This window comes from Equus przewalskii, chromosome 17, assembly GCF_037783145.1.
Source record: "Equus przewalskii isolate Varuska chromosome 17, EquPr2, whole genome shotgun sequence".
NCBI lineage: Eukaryota > Metazoa > Chordata > Mammalia > Perissodactyla > Equidae > Equus > Equus przewalskii.
In genome coordinates this window covers 18,057,280-18,083,385 of record NC_091847.1, presented here as the reverse complement: position 1 = coordinate 18,083,385, position 26,106 = coordinate 18,057,280, and the positions used below count along the sequence as shown (strand labels likewise).

The 26,106-nt window shown below is 45.4% G+C and overlaps 1 protein-coding gene across 1 annotated transcript in view; it reads left to right on the top strand.

Moving 5' to 3' along the window:
* Positions 1–26,106, top strand: part of TMEM163 (transmembrane protein 163) — a 226,890-nt gene that overhangs the window by 193,858 nt on the left and 6,926 nt on the right. The window contains exon 6 of the mRNA XM_070581236.1: positions 20,759–20,870. Coding sequence (XP_070437337.1) covers positions 20,759–20,870 — 112 coding nt within the window. The remainder of the gene's footprint in view (positions 1–20,758; positions 20,871–26,106) is intronic.

Here is a 26,106-nt window from a genome sequence, read left to right as displayed (position 1 = left end):
CCACTGCTAACGTTGCCAGTAAGAGGCCACATTGAGTGATTGACATGGAAACAAAATTAAAAGTGATTGCAGAGTAAGAAGGTGGAAAATTGGTGATGGTTATTGCTTGCCTGTCAGACATGTCCCATTTCACCATAGCTACGATCTTGAAGAACAAAAACAAAGTGATGGAAGCTGTTAAAGGATCTGCTTCATTGAAGGCAACGAGACTAAAAATCATTTGAGAAGAGCCTATATCAGACATGGAGAAATTTCTAAGGACCCGGATTGAAGACCAGATACAGAAGCATATCTCTCTCAGACCATGACAATCATGACCAAAGCAAAAATTTTGTTCATGATGTTGAAAGAAAAGGCTGGACCTGACCATGATGTTGAATTTACTGCTAGCTCTGGGTGGTTTAAATGATTCAAGAATCATTATTCATCACATTATATGAACATGAGTGGTGAGCCTGCAAGTGCTGATATGAAGGCAGCTGAAGAATATTTGGAAACTCTAGATGAGCTGATTGTGGAGGAAAATTACTTGCCAGAGCAAATATTCAATATGGTTGAGAGCTCCCTATTCTAGAAATGGATGCTTGAAAGGACTTTCATCCATCAGGAGGCCAAGTCAATTCCAGGTTTCAAGGCTTTTGAGGACAGGATAACAGTCTTTCTTGGGGACAGTGTTGCAGGCTACAAATTGAAACCTTTTGTGATCTGGCACAGTGAGAATCCCAGGGTCTTCAAGCGTATCAATAAGCACATACTGCCAGTCTATTACAGAAGCAATAAGAAATCATGGATGACCCAGCTCCTCTTCCAAGAGGACCTCCTGTTTGGAGAACAACATGCCTTTCAAGATTTTGCATGTTGTTGATAATGCTCCTGGACATCCATGTTTTAATGCTGACCTTCATCCCAACATCACAGCAGGGTTTCTCCCTCCAGACACCTCCTCTTTGATCCAACCAATGGATCAAGGATTTGTAGCGGATTTTAAGGCCTACTCCCTGAGGAGGACATTTGCCCAGGCTATTGCTGCAACTGAGGAAGACACTGAGAAGACATTAATGCAACTCTGGAAGGATTACGACATCCATGACTGCATCAAGGACCTTGGGCTTGGGGTCATGTCACCAAAAAGTGTATGAATTGCATCTGGAAGAAGACACTCAAGAGGTTTGTCCATGACTTTAGAGGATTTGCCGAGGATGAGGAGGTTGCAAAAATCAACAAGGCTGTGGTTGAGAGGGCAAACAACTTAGCCTGGGTGTGGATGAGGATGACACTGAGGAGCGCCTAGGTCTGGTTCCTGAGGAATTGACTAATGAGGTGCTGTTGAAACTGGAACAGGAATGCATAGCTGAAGAAGAGACAAGAGAAAAGGAAACTGCAGGAGGAGAAGAAGAAGAAGAACCTGCAAGAAAATTCAGTGAAGGGTTTAGCAGAAGCTTTTGCAGACCTCAGCAAAGCTCCTTAAAAAGAACCCTGACGCTAAAAGGTTTTCATTAACAGAGAGGAATGCTCATGGTACATTTATCTGCTTACAAGCAAATCTACAATGAAAAAAAGAAACAAACCAAGCAAACCACCATGGACATATTTCTGAAAAGAGTGACACCCCCACGAGAGCCTCAGGCAGGTCCTTCAGGAGGTATTCCAGAAGAAGGCATTGCTATCACAGGAGACGACAGGTTCATGCGTGTTCCTGCTCCTGAAAGACCTTTCAGTGGGACAAGATGTGGAGGTGGAAGACAGTGATATTGATGATCCTGACCCTGTGCAGGCCTAGGCTAATGTGTGTGTTTTTGTCTTCGTTTTTAACAAGAAAGTTTAAATAGTAAAAAAAAAAAAATTTTTTAACTTTTAAAAATAGAAAAAATTTTACTGTTTATTGAATAAGGATATAAAGAAAGAAAATATTTTTGTATAACTGTACAGTGTTTTTGTGTTGCGTTATTACAAAAAAGTCAAAAAGTTAATATATTTAAAATTTATAAAGTAAAAAAGTGACAGTAAGATAAGTTTATTACTGAAGAAAGAAAAAATATATTTTTTAAGTTTAGTGTAGCCTAGGTGTACGGTGTTTACAAAGTCTACAGCAGTGTACGGGGATGTCCTAGGCCTGCACATTCACTCACCACTCTCTCACCCAGAGCGACTGCCAGTCCTACAAGCTCCTTTCATGGTAAGTGCTCTGTATAGGTGTACCATTTTTTCTCTTTTTGCCATATTTTTACCATGCCTTTTCTATGTTTAGACACACAAATACTTACCACTGTGTTACAACTGCCCACAGTATTCAGTACAGAAACATGCTGTACAGGGTTGTAGTGTAGGTGCAACAGGCTATCCCATACAGCCTAGCTGTGTAGTGGGCTATACCATCTAGGTTTGTGTAAGTACATTCTATGCTGTTCACAGAGTGGTGAAATGGGCTAACAACACATTTCTCAGAATGTGTCCCTGTCATTAAGTGATGTGTGACTGTACTCCATATGAATTTCAAAATCGGTTTGCCAAGTTTAATGAAAAATCCTGTTGGACTATTGAGTGAAGTTGCATTAAATTTACTAATTTTGAGATAATTGGCACCTTTTAACTATTGAATCCTCCACTCCATTTCACCTTTCTCTATTCACATTTTCCTATATGTCCTGTAGTGAAATTTTGTAATCTTCTCCAGCAGGACCTTATATATTTTTATTGAGGTTATTCCTTTATATTTTGTGAGCTTGGTTGCTATTTTAAGAGCTTTTATTTAGTTCACTTTCTAAATTATTACTGCATAAGAAAGCTAATGATATTTGGATATTGATCTTGTTAACCTGTAACTTTGCTGACTGTTTTTTTTTTTTTTTTTTTTGCTGAGGAAGATTAGCCCTGAACTAACATCTATTGTCAATATTTCTCCTTTTTAGCTTGAGGAAGATTAGCCCTGAGCTAACATCTGTGCCCATCTTCCTCCACTTTATATGTGGGTTGCCTCCACAGCATGGCTGATGGGTGGTGTAGGTCCGCACCTGGGATCCAAACCAGTGAACCCGGGCCACTAAAGTGGAGTGCACTGAACCCAAACACTGCACTATGGGGCCAGCCCCCATTTTGCTGACTTTTTAAAACATTGGTTTTATCAGCTGATTATTTTGGATATATTATATAACGGCAATTTGTCTTTCCTTTTCAATTCTAATATTTCTTTTCTCCTTGTCTTATTTATTGGCCAAGATCTTCAACACAATATTGAATGGTTTTCTGCTGATTTTGGAGTGACTATTTGATTTCTTGATTACTAAGAGTTTTTTTTTTTTAATCAAATAGGTGTTGAATTTTGAGCACTTTTTCTGTACATACTGAGATGTTTCTTTTTCTTTAAGATGTTAATATTTTGAATTAATCAATATTCTAATATTGAAGCATCCTTGCATTCTTGGGGTTAACTGGCCAGAAAGTATTATTCTTTCAATCCATTGCTGGTTTCCACTTACTATTTTATTTAGGATTTTTGCCTCTGGGCTCATGAGTGGCATTGGTCTAAAGGCCCTGTCCTTGTGTACCACATAGGATGAGTTCTGTAGCTTTTCTTTTCTTCTTTTTCTGTGCTCTGGAGTATTGGTTATAACGTAGGAATTACTTGTTCCTTGAAGTTTTAGTAGAACTTCTCTGCAAAGTTGAGCCTCTGGCCTTTTGGAGAGGCAGCAGAGGATGTTCTCAGTTAGGATAATGGACGCTGGAGCCAGACTGCCTGGGTGAATTAGCTGTGGGACCTTGGACACGCTGCTTCCCGTCCTTGGCTCCAGTTTTCTCATCTGCAAAACGATAAGCACAACATTAGTACCTACATCATAGAGCTGTAAGGATTGGCCCAGTTAATGTGTGTAAAAAGCATTTTAAAAAGCGTCCAGCACTTAGTGCTACAATAAGTGTTTGCTGCTTCTATCGTTATCATCATTATTGTCATTACGGAGGTTTTCTCTTGCCATCTCAAATATTTTTAGAGTTTATGTTTTGGGAACAATTTTCAAAATTTTTTTTCTAGAAAATTGCCCATTTTATCGAGGCTTTCAAACTTAGTACATGAACGTTGCTCATATTACTTTCATATGATTTTTAAAAATCTCGACTCCATCTGTCCTTGTGGGCCCTGTTGTATTGTTAATGTTTGTTTGTGCTCTGGTTTTTTGTCTCTTGAGCTGGCTTGCCCAAGGTTTGTTTTATTCATCTTTTTCAAAAACCTGCGTTTGGTTTTTCAGATCGAGTCTGGATTTGCTTTCTAGTTCACCAAGCTCTTGTCTTTGGTACTTCCTCCTAGTTTGTTCACACTCAGTTTTGGGGGGTGGGTAAGTGAGTTTTATGTTTGTTTATTTTTCGTTTTTAGTTTTTGCTGTTGGTTTATTTTTTCCTTCTGTTTTGTTTTCAAACTACAAGAGAGACAAAAACAGTCCTTTTGGTGAGGAGCTGGCAGAGGAGATTTGGCAGAATGCATTCTGCCTGGTGCTTTTCCACGGTGTGTCTTTTAGGTGTCAGGCGCTTTCAGATTCTGGCCTGACTTCACTCCACGACATAAGGACCTCTGACGGAGCGCTGAGGTTTATCAGTGTGAGAAACAGTTCACTGACTGAACCACCTGTGAGTGCCCTTGGGCTGTCCATCTCAAGGAGCAGGCTGGGCGTGTCCATGTGTTCCTCAGGGTGATGGCAGGTTGATGTGTCAACTTGTCTAGACTGTAGTCTCCAGACATTCAGTCAACACTAATGTAGGTGTTACTGTGAAGGAATTTTGTAGATGTGATTAACATGTATGATCAGTTGACTTTAGGTAAAGGAGGTTATCCTTGATAACCTGGGTAGGCTTGGTCCAGTCAGTTGAAAGCCCTTAAAAGCAGAATGAGGGTCGGCCTGGTAGCATAGTGGTTAAGTTCCCATGCTCTGCTTTGGTGGCCCAGGGTTTGTGGGTTCAGATCCTGGGTGTGGACCTACACTCTGCTCATCAAGCCATGCTGTGGCGGCATCCCACATTCAAAATAGAGGAAGATTGGCACAGATGTCAGTGACAATCTTCCTCAAGCAAAAAGTGGAAGATTGGCAATGGATGTTAGCTCAGGGCCAATCTTCCTCACCACAAAAAAAAAAAGAAAAAAAGAAAAAAAAGCACAGTATGAGGCCTCCCTGAGGAACAAGATATTCTGCCTGTGGATAGCAGCTTCAGCTGGTGCCTGAGTCCTGGCCTGCCCTTCCTGATGGTTGGCTCTCTGGATTTCAGTCTTGTCTAGCCAGCCAACAGTCACATAAGCCAATTCCTTGCAATAAATCTCTTAATATTTATCTCCTCCTGGATCTTTTTCTCTAATAGAACCCTGACTAATACCCTCAGAAACTACTGCCCTGAAATATTTTGTATTGTTTTTTATTTTTATTTAAGTTGTATATGTATATGATTTAAATAGCCAATTATTCTGCAAGACTCATTATAAAAAATAAACCCCTCCTAGAGGCAACCGTTTATAACTCCTTTCAACCTCCACATCTCTAAGTAACATTTGTATGTTGCTACTGCTTGCTTTTTCAGTTATAGATATGATTTCTTGACATTTCACTGTGGTTGGCCCTTTCACCATCCCCCATTGCCCACTTACCTCCCAGTACATTTACATTGTTATTTTGCTTAGGTCAGTAGTCAATATTGTTATTTTTATGATTGTAAATGTTATTCATAGCTGAGCCCTGTAGTCTTGTATGATTTGTTTTTTCCTTTCTTGCGTTACATTGTATGTTCCCTGATACTAATAAATGAATGTATAACATAAATCACACACACACACACACACACACACGCAAACACACACACATGTATATATGTGCACACTTCAGGTCTGCTCCACAGCTGTCATCTTGGGATCCCGTTCATTGTAATCCTGGGGATTCATTTTACTTTTCTCTTAGGTTGTGTCTTATTGGATCCCGTGTTCTTGTCTTTCACGGTTTACTCCATTGTTTTGGAGGAGCACATCCTCCAGTAGCTTCCTAAGAACAGATATAAGGAAGGTAAATTTTTTGAGACTCTGAATGTCTTAAAATATTGGTGTTTCTGACCTCATCATTTATTTGGTAGTTTGCCTGGGTAGAAATGAGTTTGCTTTTAGAATTTTGAAGGTATTAATCCACTGTCTTCTCATTTCTAGTGTTGCTTTTGAGAAGCTTAGTGCAATTCTAATAACCAATCTTTTGGTTTTGTTTTTTTATTTTTTTAAAAAAAGCTCTGCTTTTCCTCTTTGGAAGTTTGTAAGATCTTCTGTTTGTCCTCAGTGTCCTGAAAGATTACAGTTGTTAGCCTCGGTAAGGATTTTTTTTCTCTCCATGCCTTGTGCTAGGTACTTAGACCATTTCATTCTGGACCTTGTGTGCTTCAGTTCTGGGAGTTTTTCTTAAATTATTTTGTTAATGAGGTTTTTTTTGCTATTATTTTCCCTATTCTGTATTTTTAGGCTTTATATTATTAAAATGTTGGACTTCTTGGACTAGTCTTCTAATTTTGTCTTCTTTTCTCTCCTATATTTTATTTCTTATGTTTTTGTTCTACTTCCTGAGAGATTTTCTTAAACTTATCTCTTGATGCTTTTGTTAAGTTGTCAACTTCTGTTATGTTTTTAAATTCTAAAAACTTTCTTTTTTCTTTATATGTTCTTTTATAGCATCCTTTTCTTGTCTGATAGGTACAATATTTCCTCTCTCTGATGATGTTAACAATAATTTTAAAAGTTTTCTCCTCCCTGTATACCATCATGAAGTGACATTTTTCTATGTGTTTGGTCTCTGTCTTTCATATTAGATGGCTTCCCAAAGTCTGGTGATTATTGGCTTTCTGATTATATTTAAGAAGAATTTATTTATGATTGTGTGTGGGTTAGGCTTGTCAAACGTGATCTTAATTCTAGGGCAAGAGTTTTTAACCTGGTGTTTGGGTCCATGGATGGAAGTTAACAGATCCATGAACTTGAATCAGAAAGACATTTTGTGTTTATTTTCATTTAACCTGTATCTGAAATTTAGCATTTTCTTCTATCATAAAATTAGGCAATGAACCACGGTTGTAATATTGGAGTGCTTGTGACTTTGTCATCAACAAAAATCAGATATATTTAAGATTGGTTTTGGCAGATATCTCAAAATATTATTTGTGGTTATCAGAACTTAAAATTAGTGTATTACTGTATTAGATCCATTAGAATTTGCTATTTAATGCATTAATTTAGAAGCCCTATTTTTTTTTAGAAGCACAATTTTTAATGTCATTAAGTGTATGCTAATATAATTGGTTTCCTTTATAAGTGTACGTTTTACTTAATGCACTTGAAGTTTTGTTCTCTGTTCCCCTGGGCTAGTCGCATTCACAGGTCAGCAGGTAAACTTCCTTAAGCCCCTCTTTTCAATGCAGTAGCCTCTGCCCTCAGCTGAGCCTGGTGCACGCAGCAGGAGACCCTTTATTTTGTTTTCTGTAGTGAATACGCTTTCTCCCCTGCTTGGGAGCCGAGGTCAACACACTCTGGGCAGTGGGGGAGGCGGTCTGGGCCTCTTCCAGACGTTGTCAATTAATCCTCCTGCTTTTAGTCTCACCTCTTTCCCCCCCTATTCCAGGAGTGCCTCGTGGCATTGCTTCCTGAGCCTTTGGGGGTTCTGACAATTTGCTTCTCGACCTCCCTCTGTGCCCCAGGAGACCACATTCCCTGACCCTCCCACAGTCGTGTGGCTGTTGTCCTTCTCTTGTTGTCTTTGTCCTTGTGGGTTCATTCCTTAAAAAAAAATTCCTAAGCTGTCATTTAGTGGCCTTACAAAAGCAGAATGTGTGTGTTCATGCCACCATCGTAAATTGGAATCCTTTCTGATTTTTAAGACATTTTCAAATATATGAAGCAATATTCTTAGCCTTGTGAATTCTTTGTTGTTTTCCCTTTGTTTGGCCAAAATTGAAATTCAGGGCCATTAGGCAACGTTAGAGGCAGATTGTCCTCCATTTTTTTAGGTATGAAGGGCAGTATATTTTAGGTCGACAGATGGGTGTACCTTCAGCGTCACTGACTAGCTGTGTGACCTGACTCTAGGGGGATTACTTAACCTCTCTGTTTGGGGTCATAATTTCTACCTAGCAGATATCTTCCAACGGTTGTGTTTAAAATAAAATTAAATTGTTTTTAAGCATTTGGAAAAGAGTGTCGTCTCTAATGGACATTGATAATAGCATCTGCTTATATTACTATGACTGTTATTTAAGGAACTCTCTTATTTGATACTGGGGTCTTGGTGTAATATTCCTCGGTGTAGTACTCATACCAACAAAGGGAGCAGAGGCAGGCGGCCAGCAGATCCTACTTCCTTTGAAGAGCCGAGCTATTTGAGGGCCGTCGTGCCTCTGTGTCGTGACAGTTTAGCTGTGGGGTGTTATACTTGGTCCCAGTTTTAGGCAACCCCAGAGGTGTCGCTTCCTTTAGATGCCTCGTGGTCACTGGGGGAGGAAGGTGTGCGAGCCCAGCAGGACAGCTCATCTCAGATCCCACGGCTGTGTTCAGGGATTAGAGTGCTCCGCCCCAAAGAGCCTTACGTTCCTATCTTGCATGAGAAAGCAGCAATCGGACTCATTTCCCGGAAGCCGGGCTGCCTCTTGTAGTGGCAGCCAAGCACTTCAGGCCCTTCTTGTTCCTGTGGCAGTCTAGTGCCTCCACTGATGCTGCCTGCCCTCCTCGACGGCATCCCTGGACCCCGCCACCCTGGGCTTCAGGGGGCCCGTGGAGGTGGGCATCCGCTCCTTTCACAAGACTTCACGGGGCCTCAACAGCCAGGTCGGTCAGCCCAGCCGGGAATCACTCTGCAGTCTGTAAGTCCCACCAGGGACCCCGATGTCCGCCAGCTGCAGAAGCTCCTGGCTGCTTACCTGATTATCTAAACGGCAACTCTTGACCCTCCTGACATCAAAATGGTCTGATGCTAATTTAAAAATTGTGAAGACATTTAATGTGAATCCATGGTAATTTGTCAATATAATTTAATAACCAAGGGAAATTGAGGGCTTGTGCTCTGGTAATTTCCTCCACATCTGCCAGCTTTTCTCATCTGCTGGGGGCGGGGGTGGGGGCAATGGTGATGAAAAGACCTGAGGATGAGAGTGACTTTTAATTTCACCTGGGGCCGTAAATCAATATACATTTATTATTTAGCCAGCACCAACATTTCCCTGGGTAATTCTGTAACACATGTAGTGTCAGAATGGTTTGAAATTTGTCCTCATTAGGGAAGCAGAGGACGCCTTTTTTGCAGGCATAGGCAAGCGAGCCTTCATATCCCCACATGTGGTCACACATCTTCTGAAAAGGGACAGTGTTGGTCTTTGGGGGAATGAGCGGGTTGGGTTTCCAGCCCCGGCCTCTGTCTGGTGTTAGTGCCACAGTTCACCGTGACCTGGATTTACAACTACTGATATCAACCATGATGAGGAATAAGCTTAAAGTAGGAGGTGACAAGTGGTACTTCGGGGAAAAAAATCATTTCTACCAAAGGTTTTCCTGTGAACACCACCATGAGTAGAAATGCTCTGAGGAGAGGCTATATGGTGAAGTGGGGGTGGTCGCAGGGGAGGCTGAGAAACTCAGTATGACAACATTAGAAATTGCTGCTGGCTAATGATCAGCCAGAAACAAGGATCATCCATTTTATGTGATGATGTGGTCAGTAGGAAGATGAATTTGATTTATGGGTGTTAATTCGCACCCCCACCTCTATTTTGGTATACGGGATGTTGGTGGGAGTGATGGGGGTGTCTTAGTGTGTTCTGGCTGCTATAACAAAATATCATAAACAGGGTGTCTTAACCAACAAACATTTATTTCTCGCAGTTCTGGGAGCTAGGATGTCTGAGATCAAAGTGCCAGCAGATTAGGTATCTGGTGAGAGCTTTCTTCCTGGTTTACAGGTGGCCGCCTTCTTGCTGTATCCTCATATAGCAGAGAGAGAGACAGAGATCCTTTCTCTTATGTCTGTTCTTATAAGGGCACTAATCCCATCACGAGGGGCCCACTCTCATGGCTTAATTACCTCCCACAGGCCCCACCTCTAAATACCATCGCATTGGGGATTAGAGCTTCAACATCTGAATTTTATGGGAACACAAACATGCAGTCCATAGCAGAGAGAATGGGGTTCAGCTTTAGTCAGGCAAGTTGAAGGGGTCGGAAAGGTGCACTGGGACATCCTGACGGCCAGGATCTTGGTCAATGATTGGGCTGGCCTTTTGAAAGGCTATTGGTAGACACTGATGGGAGACGTTGTTCTAGCAGCTTCTCCACCTGAGCTCATTTCACCCTATTTTGACCTGAAGGTACAGCTCTCATGATGGCTGATGGTCTTCTGTGTAAAGGGAGAGGATTAGACCCCATGAGCTTCCTTCCTATTTCTTTGCTCAATCCTTGCATCAATAACTGCCCATCTCCATTGGGAACCTAAATAAAAAGCCTGGTGTCAACAGGAGGCAGCGAGATTGAATTATTAAAAACCCTTCATGGGGAGGTCTGTGAAACTAATCACTGGGATAAGACTCAACAACAATACAGAACATACTATTGCCGCCTGCAACAACATGGATGAGTCTCAAAACATTACTTGGGGGCCGGCTCGGTGGCATAGTGGTTAAGTTCATGCACTCCACTTCAGCAGCCCAGGGTTCACAGGTTCAGATCTGGGTGTTGGACCTATACGCCATTCATTAAGCCATGCTGTGCAGGCATCCCACATAGAACATAGAGGAAAATTGGCATGGATGATAGCTCAGGGACAATCTTTCTCAAGCAAAAAGAGGAAGATTGGCAACAGATGTTAGCTCAGGGTCAATCTTCCTCACCAAAACATCCCCCACAAAACATTATGTTGACAAAAGAAGCCAAACAAAACGATACTTATTGTATGATTCCATTGATATGAAATTCAAGAATAGATGGAATTAATCTCTGGTGACTGAGGTCAGAAAGTGGTTGCAGAGGGTGGAGAAAGGGACATGAAGGAACTTTCTAGGGAAATTAAAATGTTCTGTTTTTCTTGGGAGTGGTTAAATGGGTGTTACCATTGACAGAATTCGTCAAATCAAATGTCTAAAATCTGTACATTTTATTTATTTATTTTGAGGAAGATTAGCCCTGAGCTAACATCTGCCGCCAATCCTCCTCTTTTTTGCTGAGGAAGATTGGTCAGGAGCTAACATCCTTGCCCATCTTCCTCTACTTTATATGTGGGATGCCTGCCACAGCATGGCTTGACAAGTGGTGCATGGGTCGACAACTCGGATCCAAACCAGCGAACCCTGGGCTGCCGAAGTGGAGTGCGTGAACTCAACCACTACGTCACCAGGCTGGCCCCATAAAATCGGTACATTTTATCATATGTTAATCATACCTCAATAAATTATATAGTTTAAAAAACACCTAATCCCTAGGTGCCTTTTGGGGGCAGGGTATTAGTCAATGGTGATGAATTTTAGCCCTGTGATTGCTGAACTCATGGTGGGATCTCCTTGCCTGGCCACTTCTTTCTGACCGTTTCCCAGGTCATAATCTCTGTGTGCTCCTGTCCCGCACTTGTCCAGACCACTTTCCATCCACTTACTGCTTTATCCCAGTTCAAAGGGAATAACCAACTTGTTTCTAAATCAGCACTATCCAGTCAAACTTTCTGTGAAGATGGAAACGTTCTAGATCTGCTGTTGAGCACTCGAAATGTGGCTCGTCAAATGAGAAACTGATTTTTTGGTTTTGTTAATTTTAAATTTAAGTAGCCACATGTGTGTTTGAATGTAAAAAGTGCTATTAGAAAAGAAAACGATCAAGGGATGGGGAGCGATGATAGTCAGGGACCATCTCACTGAGGAGGTGATATCTAGCAGAGGTATGATGGAGGTGAGGGTGTGAGAGGAACAGCATGAGTAAAGGTCCTGAAGTAGGAGTATGCTCATCATGTTGGAAGAACAAGGAGGAGTCCAGGGTGGCTGGAGCAGAGGGAGAGAGGGGGAGAGTGGTAAAAGTGAGGGCAGAGGGGTCAGGTTCATCCCATTGGTTTGGTTTGGCTTTGCTGAGAGGAGCTGGAAAAGATTACTGTCTTAGCAGTGTACATCAGTTCATGAGGACTCTTATTTGCCAAGTCACCAGACTGCATGTGGGGCAGTGCAGGGGCCCTGCATCCTCCTGGAGAAAAGCTGACCAAGGCTCAGATCTGGCTGACCAAGGTCTCCTGAGCTAGGATACAACGACTACTATCACACATCAGCACAAGGATCCTCCCCCCAATTAGGTTTTATCAGCTCTCTCCCCTAATTGTCTTTGAATCCTAAAATTAGCCCTGTGGCTTTCACTGTATTCCAGCCTGGGCTTAGAGAATTGGAAGGGGTTGGTAGTGTCAGGCTGCCAAGGCTGAGATGGAGGACGCTTGGGAACTCTGAGCTTTGCAACCGTCTCTCTGCTGTCTTGGGGGAGCCACCTCCTCCTTCTGAGCCTCAGTTTCCCCACCTGCAGCATGGATTAGATGATCTCTAAGCCCCTTTCCAGTTCTCATGCTCTATGATTTTAAGACCATCTCGTGTTTATACAGAAGGTACCCTCTTTCTTGTCTACTGGTGGACCAGACTTCAAGAGCTGGTGATGGTGGTTCTGGGGAACATGGGGGGGGGGGGTGTCTCCATGACTTGATCTATTAGGTAAGATGGGATTAGTCTTGGCTTAGACCAAAGAGTTTGGGGTGGACAGCTTTTTGTACTCTAGGGGTCTCTCAGGTTCTTGGAATTTCTCTGTAAGCAATTTGTTCTATTGAGTTAAGGTGTTGCTTTTCATGTTTTGGGACCAATTAAGTTGGAAAATTACAGACTTAAGGCATTACTGGCTCTTGGAAAAGACACTCCACTCAGGTGGACTGACCGTTGGCCTTTGTCCCATGCAGTCTGGAAGGTGGAGGCTGTGATGCAAGCAGGCTGAGGTGGCTTCTCCTAGGCTGTCCTGACGCATGGGTTGGGGGCCCCAGGCGATTGCCCGGAAGGGCAGGAGGAGCTCAGCAGCCCTGGCCGTGGGCGTGGGGAGGGCTGTGGCAGTTGAGCCTTTGTTCCCACAGCCTTGGCTGGCAGGGAGCAAACGGATACGTTCAGACCCAGCTCGTGTCTGATATCTTGGAGCATGAGTGTGGCCATGAGGACCCTTCTGGCTTTCACAGAATTTCAGCCTCGCCCTGACCGATGTCGTGCTTCCCTCCAACAGTCCAGGGAAACAGCTGGTGCTCAAGAACACTGTCTGTCCCTGGGGTGGTGTTTCTCCCCATTCCAAGGTACATTCCAGCATCCCGTTGATCATTAAAAAGCCAATCAGCTTAGCCCTCTCCTCTCCCTGCCCTACCTTCCCAGGAATGCCTTTACAGATTAGGTTTTTTGTTTTTTGAGGAAGATTAGCTCTGAGCTAACATCTGCTGCCAATCCTCTTCTTTTTGCTGAAGAAGATTGGCCCTGAGCTAATATCCATGCCCATCGTCCTCTACTTTATATGTGGGACACCTGCCATAGCATGGCTTGATAAGTGATGCATAGGTCCACTTCCAGGATCCGAACTGGTGAACCCCGAGGCTGCTGAAGTAGAGCATGTGAATTTAACTGCTATACCACCAGGCCGGCCCCGAGATAGGTTTTTTTTGTGAGGAAAGTTAGGCCTGAGCTAACATCTGTTGCTTATCTTCCTCTTTTTGCTTAAGGAAGACTGTCGCTGAGCTAACATCTGTGCCGATCTTCCTCTATTTTGTATGTTGGGCGATGCCAGAGCATGGCTTGATGAGTGGTGTTTAGGTCTGTGCCTGGGATCTGAATCCGTGAACCCTGGGTCACTGAAGCAGAGTGCGCAAACTTAACCACTCTGCCACCGGGCTGGCCCCCAGAGTTAGATTTTCAACTTTATTGACCTTCCACAGGGTCAAGATGACAAATGGCTATATGGATCAACATTTCTGCCTCTTCCCTAAAACTGCGTGTAAAAGACTTTATTGATTATGATTTTGACATCCCTCTGTGCAGTGTAGCAGTTCGTTTCACAAACATTTATTATTGCAATGGGGATAGATACTGAGGTAGATGAGAAAGGATGCCTCCCCTCAGTGAGCTCACAGGAGAGGGAGACAATGAAGGAAACACATGCAAGCCCGTGTCATGGGACCCATGAGAACATGGTCCAGCAGGGGCATGGAGTGGACGTGCCAGTTCTTAGAGCATGAGCTGTCAGGAAATGCTTAATAGAGGAGGAAACACTTGAGATAAGTCTAGAAAAAGGAGTGTTTACCCACCCAGACAGTGAAAATACATCAGCAGGAAATTCAGGAGACTTGAAGTCAGCCTATCTGGGTCCGTGTGCCACCACTGACCTCTCTAATCTTCTGATTTAATCTTTGTAATGACTGTGCTTTGATTGCAGTCCTCTACTCACATTATCATAATGTACACAATGTCCATTATCATAATGTGCATTATCTGAATTATGTAAATATTAGGAATTGTCACCTAAGGGTCCCTGAGATAAACTTCTTTTTTAGAAAAATTGGTTTTATTGAGATGTGATGTAAATACAGTAAAATTCACCCATTCAATTTGATAAGATGTGTTAGATGTATATAGTCAGTCACAGAAATACCACAACAATGAAGACAGAGAATATTTCTGTCACTTTAAAAAGTTCCATCATGCATTTTGCAATCATTAATTACCTCCTCTCCCCAGCCACTGATTTGCTTTCTGTCAGCGTAGTTTTCCTTTTCTAGAATGTAAGATAAATGAAATCATAAAGTATTTAGTCTCTTCTATCTGCTTTCTTTCATTTAGTATAATGCTTTCGGAATGCAGCCATGTTCTTGTGAAATGTATCAGTAGTTCACTCTTTTTCATTGCTAAGTAGTATTCCATTGTACCGATAGATCACTGTTCATTTATCCATTCACCAGTTGTTGGGTGGTTAGGTTGTTTCCAGTTGTTTGACACTATGAAAATAGCTAAGAACATTGGTGTGCAGGTTTTTGTGTGGACATAGGCTTTTGTTTCTCTTGGGTTAAATGCCAATGAGTAGAATTGCTGGGTCCTGTGGTAAATCTGTATTTAACCTTAGAAGGAATGACCAATCTGTTTTACAAGTGGCTGTACCATTTTATATTCCTACCAGCAGCACCTGAGTGTTCCAGTTGCTCCACATCCTCACCGCAATTGGTATTCTCTCTTTTAAATTTTACTGATCCTGATGTGTATATCATAGTATCTCACAGTGGTTTTGAATTACGTTTCCCTGCTGACTAATGATGTTGGCAATCTTTTCATGGGTTTATTTGCTAGTCATATATCTTCTTTGGTGAAGTGTGTGTTCAAATATTTTGCTCATTTTTTTAAATTAAATCATCTGTTTTCTTCTTACTGAGTTGTAGAAATTCTTAATATATTCTGAATACAAGTCCCTGAACATATATGTTTGCAAGCATTTTTTTTCCCAGACTATGACTTTCCTTCATTTTCTTAGTAGTGTCTTTCAAGGAGCAAAAGTTTTTAATAATACTTTTGGTTAGGTGAAAAATGATACCTCAGCGTAGTTTTGGTGGTTGTTTCTTTTATGAATGAGTTTAAGCATGTTTCCTATGTTTACAATGCATTTTCATTTTCTAATTGTCTTTTGCCTGTGTCCTGTCCCTATTTTCTATTCGTTTTTTGTTTTTTTCTTATAGGTTTCTAGGAGTTCTTTATGTATTAGGGAGATTAGCCCTTTGTGATAATATCTTTCCTAGTTTGTATATAACCTCTCCCCTGCACATGTTTTAATTTTCACATGGTCAAGTCTATTGATTGTTTATGGCTTTGAGACAGTTATAAAAGGCCTTCACACTACAAGATCGTAAAGAAGCTTGCCAGCACAGACATAATTCATGTAGCATTAACCTTTACTACATTTACCCTTGTCTTCTGAGTGAGTGGCTAGTTTTCTTGAATCTTTTTGTCCTGATCGTCTATCCATTCAGTAATGATTCAGCTGTGAGAAATCATAGGGCCACTGCTGGTAACAGTGGAAACTGATAGCTAACTAGGAAATAGTGGTCCCTCTGTTCTTACAGAGTCCATGTTTCAGTAACGAGAGATGTTTACGAAGCTATGGATGAGGCGTCCTTGCCTAATTTACAGCTGGGAACAAATTCAGATCCTGCCCCTAGCTGAGTGACCCTGGACAAGTCCCTTAGCCTCTGTGTGCCTGTTCCTCCGTCTGTCGGATGCCCGCTTGACTAGACTGTGAGAGTTGAGGGAGACCCAATCGCTGTGGCCGCACTTTGAAAGAAGTCCGCGGGGGTGCCGACCTCCTCAGGTTGCGGTTTCTCATCGTTAGCCGCGTCTGCTCTGGCTTCCTGACTTGGGAAGGAATCCTCTCAGAAACTCCTTCTCTTATTTCGCTCAGGACTGTCTAAGCTCGGGCTGCCATAACAAAATGCCATACACTGGGTGGCTTAAACAACGGGAATTTATTTCTCCTCGTTCTGGAGACTGGAACTCCAAGACCGAGGTGCTGGCAGGGTTAGTGTCTGGTCAGGGATCTCTCGTTGGGGGACAGACAGCTGCCTTCTCCCTCTGACCTCACCTGGCCTGTCTTCAGCGTGTGTGGGTGGAGAGAGAGTGAGAAATCTCTCTTATAAGGGCCCTAGTCCCATCATGAGGGCCCATCTGCATGACCCCATCTAACCCTAATCACCTCCCAAAGGCCTCATCTCCAAGTACCATCACATTGGGGGTTAGGGCTTCAACATGGGACATTTATGTCCCCCTAAAAAGCCCCCAGTCCGTGGCAGGGACTGATGTCTTGAGCAGGTTGATGACTACATCTCTGATGTTACGCTCATGCTAACAATAGACTTGGTGGCTGTGTGAGGAGAGGAGAGCCAGGTGGGCTCTGGGTGGGAAATCACAGAGAACTTCTAGGATGCTGAGAGCTGGTTTGGGGAGAGGGGGTTTGGCAGGTCTGGGCCGTCCCGGGTCCTCCGTGGGTTCTTTTGCAGGGTTTACTTTTTTCTGAAGCAGATGAGTGCAGCAGTAGTGAGGAGCACCTTCTAGCTCTGGGTGAGGCTTCAGGATGGCCGCGATGTCTGCGCTGCCAGACTTCAGGAAGGCAGTTGCTCCTTCAGAGCTGATCCGGGGAGCAGAGGGTGGTTGGTAGAAATAATCCACGGACAGGAAAAACCTGGTTTTGCCTATTGGCTTTTCCATTTACTGTGTGCCAGGCACTGTCTAAGCCTTTTGAAACATCCTTAGGGAGCAGTATGTCAGATTCAAGCAGAGGAGGGAGCCACTCCAAGGGGCACGGAATAGGGCTTTGTTGCAGGCATGAGACCTTACAGGACAGTGGGGGCTGCCGAAGAAGCCCTGTCAGACTTCTGCCCCAGAGTCCGGGCCTGAAGTCAGCAGGGCCGCCTGGCAGGAAGGAAGGATGGGCAGAGAGTGAAGCAGAGCAAGGACAACCTGGTGCATGAAGATGGACCAGAACTGCACCTTGATGACACAGGTGACCTGCAGCAGAAGCCTTTTGCCATGAAGCTGTATACATGCCTGGCTCGGGACTCAGAGGAGCTGTGGGCCTGGCTGCTGCCCTTCCCCTCCACTAAGGTGAGCCAGTGGACCAGCAACACATCCATGGGCGGCAGCAGCACCTGCTGCCCTCCACCTGCCTTCAGGGCCTAGGGGCCACTTCACTTCTGTCTTCCAAATATCACCCAGATGTCCCTGGTGGTCAAGTGTGACTCACAACCACTTAGGAAGGGAATTCTGGGAAATGTAGTTCCTGTTGATCGCTGTGGACACAGTACACAGCCACCAAGGGTGGTAGCTCTATTCTTTTTTCCATTTTACAGATGTGGAAATGGAGGAAGAGATGGAGGGAGATTCAGTGACTTGCCCAGCGTCACTCAGTTATTAAGTAAGGCTTCTGCTTTAGTGTCTTTAGCTACTACACTGCTTCTACTTTATTATATCATAACTCTACCCCCCTGTTCCTCCAGGAAGTGGACCTCAGAGCCACTCAGTCCATGGAAACCTTCGCCAAGATGAAGCTTCTAAGGTGAAGGGTGGGTCCAAAAACCTTCCTGCTGATAAGCTACTGTGGATCCCAATCATAGCTTCTCTTACATTTCTTTACATTTCACCATGCATACTTTTTTCTAGGTAGTCAATTCCCTATGTTTCTTTTATAGGAATGCTTGCCATACTTTGTCTGGGGCTCACCATTAGCATCTAGTGTGGCATGGATAATGTTAGTGCACGGATCACGTGTTTGGTCCCTTTAAGAACAATTGCTGCCTTTTACTGCACATCAGCCACTTGCCAGGGGCTGTAGGTACCACGCTGCCCTTTATGGAAGACAGGATTGAGATGTGAGAGCTTGGGTTTGTTTCCCCAGTAAGTGATGGAGTCTAGATTTGAGCAAAGGTCTGCTGGCACGTCATAGCTCTTCAGCAGGCAACCCCCCATTCAACGGTGGGCCCCCTGGATTAGCAGACCCAGGAGAGGACCAGCAAAGCCACCGTGGCTCTTCTCGAGATGTATCTGGAGGTGAGGGGTCCCCCTAACCTAGATGGGGCCTAGATGGGGTGAACACAGGCTTTTTCCACCTCTGGAAATTTAGGGATGAGGGCTTTGCAAACAGAGAGATTGAATGGAGCCAGAAAGGCTTCAGGCATGCGGTGAGCAAAGTATGAATTCAGCCTCCCAATTTGGAGCCTTAAAATCTGTCTCCCAACTTGGGCTTTCTGAATGCCATCAGCGGCTGGGTCTATGTTGATATGCGATTCCTTAATCATGCTCACTATTTCCTGTGGGTGCCATCTCCCATAATTAGATTGAGTCCCTGCACAAAGGGAATTTTGATTTGGGGGTCTTTCCCCACCCCAGCCCCACCCACTGTGGCCCCTGCTGTGTAACCTCATGCACAACAGGGACTTGGGATCTGCCAAGAGACCAGGTTTGGCACAGTCCTTATCGATAATTTGAAGAGGTGAAACTTTAGTGAGGTGATTATTTAAAAAAAAACTTTAAAATTTGAAATAATTTTAGATTTATAAAAGAGTTATGAAGACGTTACAGAGTATTCCTGTGTACCCTTCATTCAGCCTCCCCCAGTGTTAACATCTCACGAAGATAACCAGGCTACATTTACCCAAACTATGCGATTACATATTAACTAAATTCCAGACTCTATTCTGATTTCTCCAGCTTTTCCACTTGATGACCTTTTTCTGTTCCAGGATCCAGTCCAGGCCACCATATTGCTTCTAGTTTTCGTGTCTCCTTATCTCCAATTTGACAGTTTCTCAGTCATTCCTGGTCCTTCAGGACCTTGACATGTGGGAAAAGTAGTGCTCAGGTATTTTGTGGACTGTCTCCCAAAACGGGTTTGTTTGATGTGTTTTCGCGATTCAGCTGAGGTTATGGGTTTTAGGTGGAACACCAAGACATGCTCTTCTCATCACGTCACATCATGGCAGGAGGTATATGATGTCAGCATCACTTATTAATGGTCATGTTAATCTTGATCACTTGGCTAAGATCGCTCGCCAGCTTTTTCCACTTCAAAGTTACTATTTTTCCCTTTCTACGGCGTATTTGTTAGACACCAGTCACGAGTCTAGGCCAAAGTCAACGGAAGAGGGAACTAAGCTGTGCCTCCTGGAGGAAGGAGTAGCAAAGGATTTGGGAACATATGTTAAAACTAGCCACCATTGACCAGTACTGGGGGGAGACGCTTTGATGCTTATGCAGATGTCCTGTTTCCCGGGAGGTGATTTTTCAAATGACTTTGTTCAGTTTTGAACCCAAGGAAATAGACTGTCTTTCCTCCACCAGCTTTCTGTCACCAGGTTAGTGAATTTGAATAATAAAGTACTTGAGGAATCCTATTTCTTTGGGTAGATATGATGCTTTATCAGATTTCTGCTGGCAGTCGCATTTTAATCTAGGAGAATCTGAAGGCTGTGTCCCACAGGGGTGATGCATGGGAGCTCCAGGCTGAGGAGCTCACTGGGCCCTGCTGTTGTGAGATAGTGGCGCTCGTCTTTGCATATGTGACTCAATCATTTGCTTGCAAAGGTAAGGTAACAGCTTACAGGAAGTGCAAAGATAACATCAATAGCAGACTATTTTTAGACACCTTTTTCCCACCTTGAAGTCTCTATATATTTGAACTTCCAATTGCCTTGTGTGAATTTAAGGAAAAAATATGGTTATATATAGTTTCAGCCATAATTGACCCTGTGGCAAATTCAGTTGGCTCTGTGTTCACCTGTTCTTAGGTCAGTGGTGTACTTACATGGTCCATAATTCTTAATCAGCTGCTTTTCGAATTATCTGTGGAAAAACACTACATAGAAGGCACTGTTTTTAGCATTCTGACCAACTCTGTTATTGATCAATGATTGCCAGTCATTTCAGCAGAATAGTGAGAAGGAGAATCTCCCACAGGAAAAGAAATACTTAATGGGTTTCTAAGGAAATATAAATCTGGATTATCTGGTTTTGATCCTCTTTTCCAATTCTCAGCGACACAGGTAACTGAGGTATGAAAACAAGCAGTATACTCCCACCTGGTGGCAGCATACCCAGCTGATTATTTGTTCTGGGAACAAAGCTGGTTTTTAAGGCAAGTGGTTTGCAGATGATCCACTCTAGCAGGAGGTGAACTATTGAAATCCGAAATTTTCTCTTCTAGGATGACTTCCTGTTCAGCGTCTCCATTTTAAGTGGGATCCTTTGCAGCATCCTGGCCGTGTTGAAGTTTATGCTGGGGAAGGTTCTGACCAGCAGAGCACTCATAACAGATGGTGAGTAAGGCCAGGGTGCCTGATCTCTGGGGGCTGAGCTCCCAATGAGGGAAGATGCTGTTTGGGTCACTTTTAGTTGCTTGTCTTGCAGAAGAGCTCAACAATCTGGAATCCTTTCCTCACTGTCCTCCTCTCTGCAGGCTGCTAAATGATTCTCAGCGTTCCCAAATCAGGGCAGAAGTCCTGTACCTGGGAATTTAATAAACTCTTCATGCATCACCTCCACTCTGAGCTCTTAACAGGGTGTATTGGGGCTCCCAGCCTCTTAATCATGAATCACAAAGGACCTCCTGGAGTCTTGGCTTTCATGTGCGTTGCGTAAGAAGTAAAGGTCTTTTCTGGGTTCTATCAGTTTCCTTTGTGAATTCTCCATGCTCATTTTCCCCTCCAGTTGGTGAGATGCTCACCTGGCAGTTAAGCTGCAGTTACCAGGGCTTCACTGGGCAAAGGATCCATGTGTTCTCTGCTTAAAACCCAAACCAGGTAGAAGTGTCCCCATGGGTCAGGAGGAGCTCCTGCGTGGCCTTTGCAATGACAGAGGAGGGTGTGTGAAAGTAGGACCGCCACCAACTAGTGCTGGCAAGGGGACAAGAAACTTGACAAACACTGTCGGCTGCTCATTTTCTTTGTCTTCATTCCTGAGTGTGTGCAGGGGATCAGGAGTAGAGCGGTGAGCCCCCGTACTGTGGGATGGGAGGTCAAAGGGTGAAAACTTGTGGGTTGGTGGGTGTGTCTGCACAAAATAGAGCAGAAATTGTTGCATTTCTTTTTTAAGAAACGAACCACTTTACCCCCTAAACTCTGAGGGTTCTCGCCTATGTGAAATACCTCAATGCAGATGTGTGTGGGTGGCTGCTGTTCTGTTGTGGACGGGGCGGGTGGCAGTGCAGAGGGCTCTTCTCTCCCAGGTGACAAAGCATGGTGACACGTGCGGGCTCTGACTCCTCGTCCTGATGCCCTGCTGTGTGTGGAGCGGGGCAGGTGGGCAGGGAGTCACAGTGAGGTTGCCAGCTTTTCGACTGCACTGCCCTGGAGTAGCATCGCCTGTGTGTATGTATGTGGGTGGGTTCCTTTGAACAGTCCTGAAGAAGTTGGGGTTATATGATCTGATAGGCTGACTACAAAACCAAGGGACCCCACATGCTAGTCTGTTGACCACTACCACTGGCAGCATCACAACTGCTTGTGGTGTGTGTTAAACACACAGATTCCTGGGCCTCCCCACTGAAGATTCTGATTCTGGAGTGTGAGGTGGGGCCCAGGAAGTCATTTTACACCAGCGCCCAGTCCACGGTGCACACTGAGGTTTGCTGCTGCCTCCGTGGCCAGTCCTCAGGACACACTGCCACCAGGGAAGGTGGACCCTGCAGTGTGCAGTGCTCCTATATGCCGTTTCGACCAACAGCTCTCAGAATCCTTCCTCTAGTGAGCGTTTCTAGGGCTCACTCTTTGCTTCCACCCCTGCGAGATGCCGCCTCTCTCCCTGGGCTGCAGAGCCCATTTGCCCAGATGAAACGAAAACTTTTTAAACAGTTGCAGCTGTTTAAGAGAGGAGGCGGATCGGCTGCCGGGGTTGAGCCGTCCTGTTCCCTGCTCTGCTTTCAAGTGGCGTGAAGGCCCCTGTGTGTCCCAGGCGGCCCAGCCCGGCTCCTCCAGCTCCAGATGAAGCCCTGAGGCTGCTTTCCTCCATCAGGCCGAGTGCAGTTGGGATTCAGCTGACCTCAGGTCTGGTTTGCTGGAATTAGATCCTGATGCTGCAGTCACACTGGACTGGGGGGTTACAGAATTCTCTTGTGCCTGGTGCTGTGGGTGGTGCCATGTTAGCTGGGGAAACAGCTCCTAAGGCAGAGTCAGAATTACCCCTCTCAGGTGTCTGTCCTGTTGGTGTGAACAGTCCTGCCTGGTCCCCGAGAGTGGGGTTGCAACTGAGTTACATCACCCCTCTGACATATATGGATCGCTCTGTCTATCAGAGCCGGACCTGAAGACCTTGCGGTTCTGTCCCATGGGAACGATGCAGGCCCGCCTGAGGGCACAGCCTGCCCACATCTCCTGAGGTCTCTGTCACCCACTGAGACAATGGATTCATGGGCAGTTTGCAGTCTGACCCTAATTGTCCCACGAGACCCTGGCCCATCTCGGTGCCCTTTCCTCTCTGGGTCAGACCCAGAATTTGGGGAGAAATGTTCAATCCTGTGATTTTTCTGGTCTGCTGCTTTTTCGTCTGAAAAGAAAATACCTCCTTTGGCTGTGGGGTCCTCCTTTCCTTAGGGGTGAGCGGCGCAGGGGTGCTTGTGCTGAGAGCCGCGTCCGCCTTAACCAGGGGTTTAGAGGTGGGTGTTCCAGCCACCTTCGAGGTTCTTTCATGCTGCTCTGAGGGACACAGCTCTGCCTGGGCCCGTTAGGCCTGAGCAGAGCAGAGGCCTGGCTGGATTTGGCTTCCCCTGCGGTGTGTTCTGTGCCCCTCTCTCTGTGTCTCTTTATCAGCAACATGCAGAATGGGGAAGGCAGGCCTGGGTCGGGGGCTGCACCGGTCAGCACAGCTTTCTAGGCTCCCAGTGGTCAGAACTCTGGGGTTCCTCTCTCAGATCCGAGTTGGACCCTTAAGTCACAAAGCCTCTCAGAGTACTGGCGTTGTATCTGTTCAGGTGACCCCAGTCCAGACACAGGAAGTGCCCTGTGGAAGCCTGAGTGTGCACCCAGCAGTCAGACACCTCCCTCCCCCGTGTGCCTCCCTTCAGGCCCTCAGGCAGGAGGCTGTGTCCCCCTCCCCACCCGTGACCATGGGGCTCGACCCCCTTCTCAGAGCAGTGGGCCCTATGCCTTGACTGGTGGTTCTACTGAACGTCTTACAGATATTCCAGATACCAAGTTTCTTTTAGGCTTCACTGTTCTTCTAACTTCTCGCCATTTTACTTGGTGTACAGAGAAGATGAGTCTGTTTTTTCTAATGAAATAACTTCTGACTTTGTGATTTTCACACACAAAACTGTCCACACGCGTAAGCAGTATTTCCATCATGCTCTTGAACCAGGGAGGGGTCATTAAAATGGAAGTGGATGGTTTCAGTGAAAATTGTTCCACAAACAGGTGGAAAGTGGGGAAGAAGGCTCTCAGGCAGAGGGAATTGTGGGAGAGAACCTGGGGCATCTGCGGGGGCGCGTGAGGAAGGGGGCACGCAGAATCAGGGGCCCCGACGGTGGGCAAGGGCAGGTCATGAAGGATGTTAGGTGAAGGGTAGGATTTTGGATATTTTGCCAAATATTTAAACAAATGAGGTAATGTGATGGATGTTTTCTAATGAGCCCCTTGGCCGTAAAGGTGGAACAGAGTGGAAGGAACAAGGGCTGACGTGGGGAGAGGTCTTGGGGAGCTGAGGGGAAGGCGGTGGTATGGCCGGTGGTGAGGGCCGAGGGGTGAGGATGTAGGGGATTTGAGGAAATGTTGGCGATATTAATAAAATGGGCAGGGCTTGGGGATGCATTGGCCATGGGGGTTGGTGAGAGAGAGACAGACAGACACAGACAGAAAGACAGCACCACTGCAAAGAGCCGAGGCAGCACCCCCATCCCTAAGCCTGTTCCCCATAAGGGGCCCCAGGGCAGGTGGGGGGTCGGTGTGCTCTGCAGTCGCTTGGTGGGAGTGTCAGCAAAATCTGGGGCAGTAATTCCAGCCTCCTGCTGATTGTATTGTCTGGGATCCCAGTTTCACTCCTTCGTTGATGAGCAGAACTAGGGAACCATCTGTAATTATCTCCTCTCAGTTCTTCCCTCCATTTGGAGGTAGGGGGCAGGATGGGATTCCAGACCATGCCTATCACTAATATTGAGGGTTTTCTGAGGGGCTGGCTCTGGAGTGCATCCGCTGTGGCCACTATGCTGGGCATGCCCCTCTCAGGGTCTGGCCAGGGCAGTGGACAGGCCAGGCACTTTCTCTCCAAGCAGGAAGCAAGTCCAGCAAACGGCTTCTGGTGCAGGGAGGGAGGGCAGGCCTCCCCCGTCAGTGGGGAGGTGGCTGCTTCCCAGGCTCGAGCTGTGTGTGAACTGGGTTGGGCTGACTCCACCAGAGCCTTTGTCTTGCTGGGTTGTGTCCTTACAGCCAGGAAGAAGGTCTTCAGGGAAAGGGGGGCAGCAGGAGGTGGGTAAATTCCAGACCTCCCCACTCTGTGCCATGCAGCGCAGTAAAAATCTTGTCGAATTTGGTTTTGTGTCTTTGGCTATTTAGTCTACATGCAATCGTTGCTGCTAGGACTAGGCTGAAGATGGCTCTGCATTATTTAAGGTAAAGTGATTTTGTAGAGCAAGTTGATACTACAAATCAGACAGAGGGAGAGTGTGGAAAGTACCTGGAGAGAGCTCTGAACTCGGGCCAGGAGCCCGGCTCCAGTACTGCCCGCCGGGGGGCTGGAAACCTCTCTGAGTTGAGGGGCCCCGGCAGGCTGTACTCACTAAGAGTCTCTGAGGGTTTTCAAGCACGTGAAAAACTTTGAATCAGAATTTTCTGCATAAAATTAATTTGCTTAATTATACAGACTCTTATCTGTTATTAAGGCAAGACTAGTGGAGCCTCTAATCAAGATAGCCTCAGGCATTATTTTGTGTTCTTAAACTGATGACAGCATTTATTCCTTGCAACAGCTCTGGTTTTAACTGAGGGGACAGGAACAAGCTTGTGGGCATGTGTGGGGTGAGGACAACTCCCCAGAGGTGAGTGACCCATAAGGCCTTGTGTGCTGTGTGAGAAGAAGGGTGGTCTGGTGGGCAGGGCTGTGAGCTCAGGGTCTTGAGTGTGGAATGGCTGCGGCTGGGAAGGCTCTCAGGTTACGAAGGATGTGGCAGGGCAGAAAGGCACCAAGCCCCTGTCCCTGCATGCTCCTTCCAGCGTTCTCATGCAGGTTTACAGGTGAGGCTGAAGTGAGTCAGGCTCTGTCATAACCAAGGGTGAGTGGAGCTAAGCAGGTCAGAGGCTCCTCCTGGAATGTGAACACACTGCAAATCATCAGCTGTGAACTCTCGGGAGCACACATGGGTGGGAGCACGCATGGGTGGGCCCTGCTGTCAGATATCAGAGGCTGGGCTGTCCTCAGCTTGCAGAGTGGAGTGACTTGGTGGAGCTGAGTGGACATCTAGTGGCGATCTGGGGAACCTCACATGCTCTCTGCAGCCTTTCTGAGCTCCACCGGATTCTCTGAGGGCTCCCGGGGCCCACTTGTGCCGTGACCAAGATGTACAGAGGG